We start from the raw sequence: 12,134 nt of genomic DNA, 5'->3' as shown, positions 1-12,134 counted from the left end.
GTGTAATAGTGATTCCGAATAGACAAATTTCCTTTAATGAAAAACAAAAACGGAATTTGGTTAACTCCAAACCCGAATTCACTAAAGCACCTAGTTGAAGTTTTAACTCTGGCAGCTTCACCAACTAAGATGCTAATGAGTTTAGCTTGGAGTTAGTTTTGGAGAAGTGAGCAGCTTAGTGAATTAGGCCCCCGTGTCAGATTTGTCCACCGCAATGTCGCAGTCCTGCTAAAAATCGCTAATCGCCGCCATTACTAATAAAAACAACAACAAAAAAAAGTCCAAAAATCTATCCCTTAGTTTGTAAACGCTATAACTTTTGCGCAAACCAATTAAAAAACGCTTTTTGAACATTTTTTTACCAAAAATATGTAGCAAAACACAAATTGGCCTAAACTGATAACAAAATCTGATTTTTACAAATTTTTTATTGGGAATGTTTTATAGCAGAAAGTAAAAAATATTGCTTTTTTTTTGTTTTTTTTTGAACTGTCGTTCTTTTTTTGTTTATAGCGTAAAACCTAAAACAACGCACAGGTGATAAAATACCACCAAAAGAAAGTTCTGTTTGTGGGGTTGGGTACAGCATCGCATGACCACGCAATTGTTAGTTAATGCAACACAGTGTCGAATCGCAAAAAATGGCTTGGTCATTAAAGCGGTTGTATCCCCTGTGTAAGAAAAAAAAATAAAGAAAACCCTGCAGGACAATGGCATAATCTGCTAGTATGCATCGCATACTAGCACATTATGAAATACTTACCATGGAACGAAGCCCCCACACGGTCGCCCGGATACCGCTGAGGGAGCTGACATCTTCCCTTGGCGTCTCTTCTGGGTTCGGCGGCTCTGGCGCTGTGGCCAGGGCCGTGATGACGTCACTCTCGCGCATGTGCACAGGAGTTCACTTTCCGGCAAGGAGCTATGAAGGTCCGGCAAGCTACGCCGGACCTTCAGATCGCATGTGCCGCTGGTGCCAGCGGCTGCATGCAGGGTGAATATCTCCTAAACCGTGAAGGTTTAGGAGATATTAATTTTACCTACAGGTAAGCCTTATTATAGGCCTTATTATAGGCTTACCTGTAGGTAAAAATGAACCAGTTCTGGACTGGAAAGATTTGCCCCCTAATGACCAGGCCCTTTTTTCTGATTCGGCACTGCGTTATTTTAACTGACCATTGCGCGGTCGTGCGACGCTGTACCCAAATAAAATTGATGTGTTTTTTTCCCCACAAATAGAGTTTTCTTTTGGTGGTATTTGATCACCTGTGCGATTTTTATTTTTTGTGCTATAAACAAAAATAGAGCAACAATTCTGAAAAAAAAAACCAATATTTTTCACATTCTAATATATAACATTCCCAAAAAAAAAGTAAAAATCAAAAATTTTAACATTTTAGGCCAATTTGTTTTCTGCTAAATATTTTTGGTAAATAAAATCGCAATAAGCGTATTTTGATTGGTTTGCTTAATAGTTATCGCGTCTACAAACTACGGGATAGATTTATGACATTTTTATTGTTTTTTTTTTTTTACTACTAATGGAGGCAACCTGCGATTTTTAGCGGGACTGTGACATTGCGGCAGACAGATCGGACCCCTAACCAACATTTTTGACACTTTTGGGGGGACCAGTGACATTACTACAGTAATCAGTGCTACAAATATGCACTGTTACTGTAATAATGACACTGGCATGGAAGGGGGTTAACCCAGGGCGAACAAAGGGTTAAATGTGTACCTAGGGGAGTGATTCTAACTGTATGGGGGCGGGGCTTGTGAAACGATCACAGAGACCTGTGATCCTATATAGAAGGATCACAGGCGCTCTGTGATAATTCCAGAGAGAACGGTCAGCTGGGTTTACAACAGCCGACCGTTCTTCTCTCTCAGAGGGGAGCGATCGTAGGTGTCAGGTGGCAATCAGAGAAGGGGTTAAACCAGGGGCGATCAAAGGGTTAAATGTGTACCTAGGGGAGTGATTCTAACTGTATGGGGGCGGGGCTTGTGAAATGATCATAGAGACCTGTGATCCTATATAGAAGGATCACAGGCCCTCTGTGATCATTCCAGAGAGAAGAACGATCAGCTGTGTTTACAACATCTGACCGCACTTCTCTCTCAGCGGTGAACGATCGCTTTTAAATAGAAGTTAGAAAACCACACTCCGACTTGAAAGAAAAGATGAATAAAATCTGTTTTTGAAGATTCCAAAAATCCATAATAACAAAAATCAGAGACAGGGGACAGGCATAGTTGACGCGTTTCACAAAATTAGATTCGCTTAGTCATAACTATGGGGATACATGTGGAGATGCTGCCTAAATAGTAAACTGCAACCTGAAACCAATTTCTGTTAATTAAATGCAAGGTTGCCAGCCATAGAAGGCTGATTGCCAACAAGAGTAAAACAGGCAGATTTCCATGATAAAGAAGAGAGAAAACTCCACATGAAAAAGAAGAAAAAAGAAAAATAAAATAGAAAAAAGAAAAAAGAAGAAATTAATGAAAATAATAATGGTAAAAATAAATAAAGTAAAGACAAAACAATAGAAATAGATATAAATAAAAAATATAAATAAAAATAAACATAAAAATATAATAATAAATATAAAATAAAAATAAATATGAAGACAAAAATAATGATGATGAAAAAGGAAAGAAAGAAAAGCAGAAAATGTGCAGGGAGAAAAAACTATTACCTAATGGTAAACATGGTATGGATGTACATGTATAAACACATATATCTAGAGAAAAGATCTCAAACCTGTGTTATAAACACTGGTATGGAATTGATTTATTGCATATTTATTTCATAAAAGTGTAAATAAAGAATCATAATCAGAGAATTTCTCTAACGATCTCATGCATCGGAATCCCCTAGCTGCAGGCGCGCGAGGGCCGTTGCCATTTTTTGTTTAAGTTTTACAAGCGAGACATTCCCAAATAAGTGGAAAAGAAAGAACAGAAGAAAGTTTGCATTCTCCACTTGTCTCAGTAATACTTCAATGGCGATGAATGCAGGAGACTTGAGAAGTTGGGTACCCAATTCTGACATCCTCCCCGCCTCCCATCCCCACCGTACCGGAGGTCAGTAATCTCCATGCACACACGCCTGCTTGCCGCTGGCTCTCACACCAATCAGTGCCGAGCAGACGGAGAGCTGTGTGTTTGTTAAGCTGATAATATCTATTTAATTTACTGCACAAGGCTGCTCAGCTCCCGGCTGTGCTCTCTGCTCTGATTCTACCAAGGCAAATACACAGCCACATGGGGGGACAAACAGGTTTCTACAAGAACACCGCGCCGCTCGTTCTACGTCAACAGCCAGACTGGCCACCAACCTGCATTCCACGTTCTTTTATCGCAACGGCATTTACCTAGTCATTGTATTCTTCTACAACCAGCTGCTTCGTTCTGATTGTAGGGCCAAGGTATGGATAAGCTCTATGGGTTGCAGAAGTGGCCACTTAACGTGGCTCGTATTGCGTAGTTACATTGGCGCACAATTATATATACACTCACTGGCCACTTTATTAGGTACCCCTTGCTAGTAGTGGGTTGGACCCCCTTTTGCCTTCATTCTTCGTGGCATAGATACAACAAGGTGTTGGAAACGTTCCTCAGAGATTTTCCTCCATAGTGACATGATGGCATCACGCAGTTGCTGCAGATTTGTCGGCTGCACATCCATGATCCATCTATCTATTGGATGAGATCTGGTGAGTGTGGAGGCCATTGGAGTACAGTGACCTACCTGATCTGGTGAATGTGGAGGCCGTTGGAGTACAGTGGCCTGATCTGGTGAGTGTGGAGGCCGTTGGAGTACAGTGGCCTGATCTGGTGAGTGTGGAGGCCATTGGAGTACAGTGACCTGGTCTGGTGAGTGTGGAGGCCATTGGAGTACAGTGGCCTGATCTGGTGAGTGTGGAGGCCATTGGAGTACAGTGGCCTGATCTGGTGAGTGTGGAGGCCATTGGAGTACAGTGGCCTGATCTGGTGAGTGTGGAGGCCATTGGAGTACAGTGACCTGATCTGGTGAGTGTGGAGGCCATTGGAGTACAGTGGCCTGATCTGGTGAGTGTGGAGGCCATTGGAGTACGGTGGCCTGATCTGGTGAGTGTGGAGGCCATTGGAGTACAGTGACCTGATCTGGTGAGTGTGGAGGCCATTGGAGTACAGTGACCTGATCTGGTGAGTGTGGAGGCCATTGGAGTACAGTGGCCTGATCTGGTGAGTGTGGAGGCCATTGGAGGACAGTGACCTGATCTGGTGAGTGTGGAGGCCATTGGAGTACAGTGACCTGATCTGGTGAGTGTGGAGGCCATTGGAGTACAGTGACCTGATCTGGTGAGTGTGGAGGCCATTGGAGTACGGTGGCCTGATCTGGTGAGTGTGGAGGCCATTGGAGTACGGTGGCCTGATCTGGTGAGTGTGGAGGCCATTGGAGTACAGTGACCTGATCTGGTGAGTGTGGAGGCCATTGGAGTACAGTGACCTGATCTGGTGAGTGTGGAGGCCATTGGAGTACAGTGGCCTGATCTGGTGAGTGTGGAGGCCATTGGAGTGCAGTGGCCTGATCTGGTGAGTGTGGAGGCCATTGGAGGACAGTGACCTGATCTGGTGAGTGTGGAGGCCATTGGAGTACAGTGACCTGATCTGGTGAGTGTGGAGGCCATTGGAGGACAGTGACTGGATCTGGTGAGTGTGGAGGCAATTGGAGTACAGTGGCCTGATCTGGTGAGTGTGGAGGCAATTGGAGTGCAATGACCTGATCTGGTGAGTGTGGAGGCCATTGGAGTGCAGTGGCCTGATCTGGTGAGTGTGGAGGCCATTGGAGTACAGTGACCTGATCTGGTGAGTGTGGAGGCCATTGGAGTACAGTGATCTCATTGTAATGGTGAAGAAACCAGTGGTGAGATGATTGGAGCTTTGTGACATGGTGCATTATCCTGCTGGAAGGAGCCATCAGAAGATGGGGACACTGTAGTCCAGGGGGTCTTCAAACTATGGCCCTCCAGTTCTTCAGGAACTACAATTTCCATCATGCCTAGTCGTGTCTGTAAATGTCAGAGTTTTACAATGCATCATGGGACATGTAGTTCTGCAACAGCTGGAGGGGCGTGGTTTGAAGAACCCCTGCTGTAGTCGTAAAGGGATGGACATGGTCAGCAACAATACTCAGGTAGGCTGTGGTGGTTAACCATGCTCAATTGGTACTAAGGGGCCCAAAGTGTGCCAAGAAAATATCCCCCACACCATTACACCACCAGCATGAGCCGTTACCCCCCCCCCCCCTGCCTTCACAACACCATTACACCACCACCATCAGCCTGAACCGGTGATACAAGGCAGGATGGATCCATGCGCCAAATTCTGACCCTACCATCCGAATGTCGCAGCTGAAATCCAGATTCATCAGACCAGGCAACATTTTTCCAATCCTCTAATGTCCAACTTTGGTGATCCTGTGTGAATTGTAGCCTCAGTTTCCTGTTCTTAGCTGACAGGAGTGGCACCCGGTGTGGTCTTCTGCTGTAGCCCATCTGCTTCAAGGTTGGATGTGTTGTGCATTCAGAGATGGTATTCTGCATACCTTGGGTGTAACGAGTGGCTAATTGAGCTACTGTTGCCTTTCTATCATCTGTAACCAGTCTACCCATTCTCCTCTGACATCAACAAGACATTTTCCTCCACACAACTGCCACTTACTGGATATTTTCTCTTTTTCCCACCATACTCTGTAAACCCGAGAGATGGTTGTGTGTGAAAATCCCAGCAGATCAGCAGTTACGGGAAATACTTAAACCAGCCCTCCTGGCACCAACAACCATGCCACGTTCAAAGTCACCTAAATCCCCTTTCTTCCCCATTTCTGATGCTCAGTCTTCACCACATCTAGATGCCTAAATGCATTGCTGCCATGTGATTGGCTGATTAGCAATTTGTATTACCAAGCAATTGAACTTATAGATCTCAAAAAATAAAACAATAAAAATTGTGAAAAAGAGTCCTGTGCTTCTTAACCACTTCAGCGTCGGAAGACTTACCCCCCTTCGTGACCAGGCCATTTTTTTGCAACACAGCACTGTAAATTTAACTGACTATTGCGCGGTCGTGCGACGCTGTACCCAAATAGAATTTATGTCCTTTTTTCCCCACCAAATAGAGCTTCCTTTTGGTGGTATTTGATCACCTCTGCGGTTTTTATTTTTTTGTGCTATAAACAAAAAAGTGCGACAGTTTTGAAAAAAAAAATATATATATATATTTTTTACTTTCTGCTTTAACCACTTAAGCCCCGGAAGATTTTACCCCCTTCCTGACCAGGGGGTTTTTTGCGATTTTTTACTGCGTGACTTTAACGGACAATTGCGCGGTCGTGCGACGCTGTACCTAAACGAATTTGACGTCCTTTTTTTCCCCACAAACAGAGCTTTCTTTTGGTGGTATTTGATCACCTGTGCGATTTTTACTTTTTGCGCTATAAAAAAAAACAAAGAGCGTAAATTTTGCAAAAACAACAATATTTTTCACATTTTTTTATATGAAATTCCCCCCCCCCCCCCAAAAAAAATGTAAAAATCAAAATTTTTTAACATTTTTAGCCAATTTGTTTTATGCTACATCTGTTTGGTAAAAAAAATTGCAAAAAGCGTATTTTGATTGGTTTGCGCAAAAGTTATCGCGTTTACTAACGAAGGGAAAGATTTCTGTCATTTTTGGTGGGTTTTTTAAACGCGTAATGACGGCGATCTGCGTTTTTTTTGCGGTACTGCGACATTGCGGCGGACAGATCGGACCCTTGACTGACATTTTTGACACTTTTGGGGTTACTAGTGACATTACTGCAGTAATCAGTGCTATACATATGCACTGTTACTGTAAAAATGACACTGGCAGGGAAGGGGTTAACTTTATTTGAGAGGGAGGGGTTATGTGTGTCTCTAGGGGCGTAATTCTTACTGTGATTGGCTGTGGCTTGAAGTGTAGGAACAGAGATCAACAGTCCTACATAGTAGAACCGTATGATCACTATTCTTACACAGGGGAGAATGACAGGCGGCTTTGTTTACATCAGCCGCCTGCCTTTCTCCCTCTGCACCGACGATCGGCGAGTGACCGGCGGACATCGGGTCCGCCGGTCACACGCACGGACTTGCTGGGGAACAAGCCGGGGCGGGAGCGCGCCTCCGCGGGCGCGCGCTCGCCCGCTATTGGCTCCCAAGCCAGTGACAGGCTAGTGACGTATATATACGTCACTTTGCCTGGCCGGGGCTGACTGCCGACGTATATAGTCGTGCGGCGGTCGGCAACCAGTTAAAACATATCCAACAAAAAATGTAAAAATCAAATTTCTTCATCAATTTAGGTCAATATGTATTTTGCTACATATTTTTGGTAAAAAAAAATCCCCAATAAAGTGTATATTGATTGGTTTGTGCAAAAGTTATCTACAAACTATGGGATATTTTTATTTATTTATTTGTTTCTTTACTAGTAATGGTGGCGATTAGCGAATTATAGCGGGACTGCGATATTGTGGCGGACATTCGGAGACTAACTGAAACTTTTTGGGGACCAGTGACACTACACTGGATACAGTGATCAGTGCTTAAAAAATATGCCCTGTCACTGAACTAATGACACTGGCTGGGAAAGAGTTAACATCTAGAGCGATCAAAGGGTTAACTGTGTGCCTAGCCGGTGTTTTTCTAAACTATGGGAGGTGCTTTTACTAGGGGAAGACTCTGCTCCAGGGGACCAGAGAAAACCATGGGGAAATCAAGTTTCTCTTGACTTCCTCCTTAGCTGCAGTACAGCTTCGGTCCAGCGCCACCTGCAGTGGACGCAGCAGATTGCACCTGCCTACTTGTTACGCATCCTGTGGGTTAACTGTGTGCCTAGCCGGTGTTTTTCTAAACTGTGGGAGGTGCTTTTACTAGGGGAAGACGCTGCTCCAGGGGACCAGAGGAAACCATGGACTTCCTCCTTAGCTGCAGTACAGCTTCGGTCCAGCGCCACCTGCAGTGGACGCAGCAGATTGCACCTGCCTACTTGTTACGCATCCTGTGGGTTAACTGTGTGCCTAGCCGGTGTTTTTCTAAACTGTGGGAGGTGCTTTTACTAGGGGAAGACATGGATCCTAGTCGTTGCTTTGCAGAGACACAGGATCTATGTCTTCCCTCCTGTCAGTACGGTGATCCGCCTCTCTGCTCGATCATCGGCGGGTTGCAGCGGACATCGAGTCTGCGGTAGCTGTCACTGGGCTCCCGCTGTGTGTGATCACAGCCAAATCGAGCTGTCGGCGGCACGCATGCACGCCCCCTACCCGGACGAGCCGGATCTAGTATATGTACGTGATCAGGCATGTATACGTACGTGTCACCCTGTAGCAGTAAAACTGCTATGGAGATGACCTGAAGTAGTTAAGTTCTGCACTCCTGTGACCTGTTTTCAGCAGACAGTGCGCTGACATTACAGAGCTGGTCCAGGCTGGAAAAAGAGGAGGACAATATGGTCGGGATCCACCCCCAACCCTGGACCGGCACCCAACTTAGCCACTCAGCGAGTCCCTGAAAGCCATAGCTGTCCGCTCCCATCCCCTCCACAGCCCAGAGCAGAGAGCTGGTGACTGACAGGTACGCATATAGCCTTGCTTTGGTACCCGCATTGGAACACAAGCCGCTATTACACACCAGGAAGTCCCGGGCAGCGGCGGGCTGTGTTCGGCTGCGATAGCCGGTTACCCACTACTCCCTGGCGGTGTGTTATCCTTGTGCTTCCTTGCGTTTTTTCCACTGTACCACCAACGTTTTTATGTTATGCGAGCATTTTAATAAAATTTTGGTTACTTCTAAACCTACTACACCACGAGGAGTCCGCATTTTGTGTTCCCACACACCTCTTCTTAGGACCATCCATGACCACGCAGGCACGGACGGATGTCACAAAGACCTGGACCATTGTCCTAAGCCATTTTTGACCTCCTTGCCGTATGGTAGTGGGGGTCAACAACTTCTGGTGAGTGTGCATTTCTATCAAATTCCACGAGCATGGAGGGTGTCACCATCACTGTTCTCTATAGCACTCCATATTGACTGCAATACGGAAAAGGATCTACTTATTATAGCATCTTGAAGAGACTATTACTTATCAGCAATCATTTATACGCACTTTATATGGACACTGATTGCACTTTACTTGCTGTTAATTGCACTACACAAGGATATATTTGCACATTTTTTTTGCACTATTTACTACTCATTTGATGCACTTTATATGGGTATTTGCAATATCATTTACTGATGCACTTTATATGGACATTTTTATATATTGCTTGTTCTTTGTCGCACTTTAAATAGTTGCTCAGCACATTTATTTGTTATAATACATTGGTATCTTTGTATCATATATACACTTTCATGATGTGTTGGAGCTGGAGAGAGTCCAGAGAAGGGCAACTAAACTATTTAGGGGATTGGAGGATCTTAATTATGAAGAGCGTCTGCAATTGCTTGATTTATTCTCCCTGGAGAAGAGACATCTGAGAGGGGACATGATAGCAACTTATAAATACCTCAATGGTGATATCAGCATAGAAAAAAAGCTATTCAGTCGAAAGGATTGCACGAGGACTTGAGGACATACAATGCGATTAGAGGAGAAGCGTTTTAACCTCAGGCAATGCAGGGGGTTCTTTGCTGCTAGGGCTACAAGATTGTGGAATTCTCTACCACAAGAGGTGGTTTCTGCTTGAAGTATGGTGGCTTTCAAAAGACTACTAGACGTACATCTCAAGGATCAGAACATTCATGAGAGATGATTACGGCCACACACACCTACACAGGTTGAACTGAATGGACTGTTGTCTTTATTGAACCTCACCTACTATGTAACTATGTACGGCTCTTATCATGTATTAAGTTTTTGGGCAATCATTGTTCTTTTGCACCATCACCTGGTTTTGGGGGTGACATTATCATCATTTCAGCATCTGTTGACAGAGGTATTGCGCTGCTAGTAATATCATATTACATTTCTTTCATTGCACACCATTTTGGGTTGTAGCGGCAGAAGTCCCATTTAATAATTTATTCACTTATTCATTCAATTTGTTCATTGCTATTTATTGGCGCGAGTGCTCTTTCCACATCGTTTTGAGAACTGAGCAATCAGCGGTCTTTGATCACTCAGTTCTCAGTTTAAGAGCTGGCGGGTGACAGATGCAGCATTTAGCATATTTGAGAAACCAAATCCTCAACTTCTCATTTAAAGTCTAAAAAAACACCTGAAAAGTTGATCTATGGGCCAAAAAATGCCCAAATATGCTTTAAAATGAGTGCATGTAGCCAAGGGGTGTAGGCGGGGCTTGAGGGGCCACATCAGGAGGGCTGCATGGAGCCCCATGATTTCTAACAGCGGCCTTTTATGTCCATTCTCTGCCCCTTTGCTCCGCAGTGCCCAGGACAGCTGCTCCTCCTGCCCATCCCTTGTCCCGGCGCCGGCTGTAGGCATCTCAGCACTCATACAGTATGTGAGCAGTCACCATTGACACACATGGATTTTGGATGGTGAGGAATTTTGGAACATTGAGCTACAAAATGCTCAGATGTAAATGGGGTCTTACAGCAAGGGGTATAAGATTTCCATTACCTATAACCCCCTTGACCTATATGCAAAATGATATTAGGTTTATTTAGTAAGGTAAAGAGCAATAAAACAGTGCAGTAACCTATAAAAACCTGCCTTTCATCTTTCACCTACCCGTCCATCCAGCCAGGCAGTGACAGTGACCGGTGACGGGGTCACATCCCTCGGCATGGCTGCAGTCACAGTGTTCCGCACAGTTCAGACCATACATCTCCTCCTAAGAAAAAAAAAAAAAAGAAGGCGCAGGGTCAGCAGGCGCACACAAGGATTTAGATAAATGGAGGAAGTCATTGGAGCGGGTAAATTTAAAGTTAATTTTAATACCGGGCATGGTTGTTCACAGATGTCTCCCATCCAGCCTGCAATGCACATGCAGCTACCATTTACTGGGTTACAAGAAGCATCATTCAAACAGTGGCAGGTCTGATTGCAGCTCAATCCCCAAGTGCCGCTTGAACAAGGAATGGAGCAATCTGTCCCTTGCCAACCTGTATAGAAAAAAAAAAGGATTCATATATCATCTGTATTATTGCATAACACACACATACCTATTTTATGGTGCACAGTATTCATGCATGTGTTATGCGTTCTTTCATTACCCAAATGTTCTAAACAAGGGGTCTCCAAACTTTCTAAACAAAGGGCCAGTAGAAAATGTCCTGGTGTCAGTGGGAATAAACAGTAGTAATAGTTCCCCATTGTTGGTATCAATGGGAGGAATAGTGCCCCATCATTGGTGTCAGTGGGAGGAATAGTGCCCCATCATTGGTGTTAGTATGAGGAATATTACCCCATCATTGGTGTCAGTGGGAGGAATAGTGCCCCATCATTGGTAACATTTGGAGGAATAGTGCCCCATCATTGGTATCAGTGGGAGGAATAGTGCCCCATCATTGGTATCAGTGGGAGGAATAGTGCTCCATCATTGGTGTCAGTGTGAGGAATAGTGCCCCATCATTGGTATCAGTGGGAGGAATAGTGCCCCATCATTGGTATCAGTTGGAGGAATAGTGCCCCATCATTGGTGTCAGTGGGAGGAATAGTGCCCCATCATTGGTATCAGTGGGAGGAATAGTGCCCCATCATTGGTATCAGTGGGAGGAATAGTGTCCCATCATTGGTATCAGTGGGAGGAATAGTGTCCCATCATTGGTATCAGTGAGAGGAATAGTGCTTCATCATTGGTGTTAGTGGGAGGAATAGTGTCCCCTCATTGGTATTAGTGGAAGGAATAGTGCCCCATCATTGGTGTTAGTGGGAGGAATAGTGCCCCATCATTGGTATCAGTGGGAGGAATAGTGTCCCATCATTGGTATCAGTGGAAGGAATAGTGCCCCATCATTGGTATCAGTGGGAGGAATAGTGCCCCATCATTGGTATCAGTGGAAGGAATAGTGCCCCATCATTGGTATCAGTGGGAGGAATAGTGCCCCATCATTGGTATCAGTGGGAGGAATAGTGCCCCATCATTGATGTCAGTT

General features: G+C 44.7%; 1 protein-coding gene across 1 annotated transcript in view; it reads right to left on the bottom strand.

Moving 5' to 3' along the window:
* MEGF11 (multiple EGF like domains 11) overlaps positions 1-12,134 on the bottom strand; it is a 1,080,387-nt gene that overhangs the window by 262,714 nt on the left and 805,539 nt on the right. The window contains exons 12-13 of the mRNA XM_082255259.1: positions 10,978-11,141; positions 10,768-10,870 (exon numbers count right to left, since the gene is read on the bottom strand). Of these exons, the coding sequence (XP_082111385.1) occupies positions 10,768-10,870; positions 10,978-11,141 (267 nt within the window). The remainder of the gene's footprint in view (positions 1-10,767; positions 10,871-10,977; positions 11,142-12,134) is intronic.

The sequence above is a fragment of the Pelophylax lessonae genome, assembly GCF_965119305.1.
Source record: "Pelophylax lessonae genome assembly, chromosome: 4".
Classification (NCBI taxonomy): Eukaryota; Metazoa; Chordata; class Amphibia; order Anura; family Ranidae; genus Pelophylax; species Pelophylax lessonae.
This window is presented reverse-complemented; position numbering and strand designations above follow the sequence as displayed.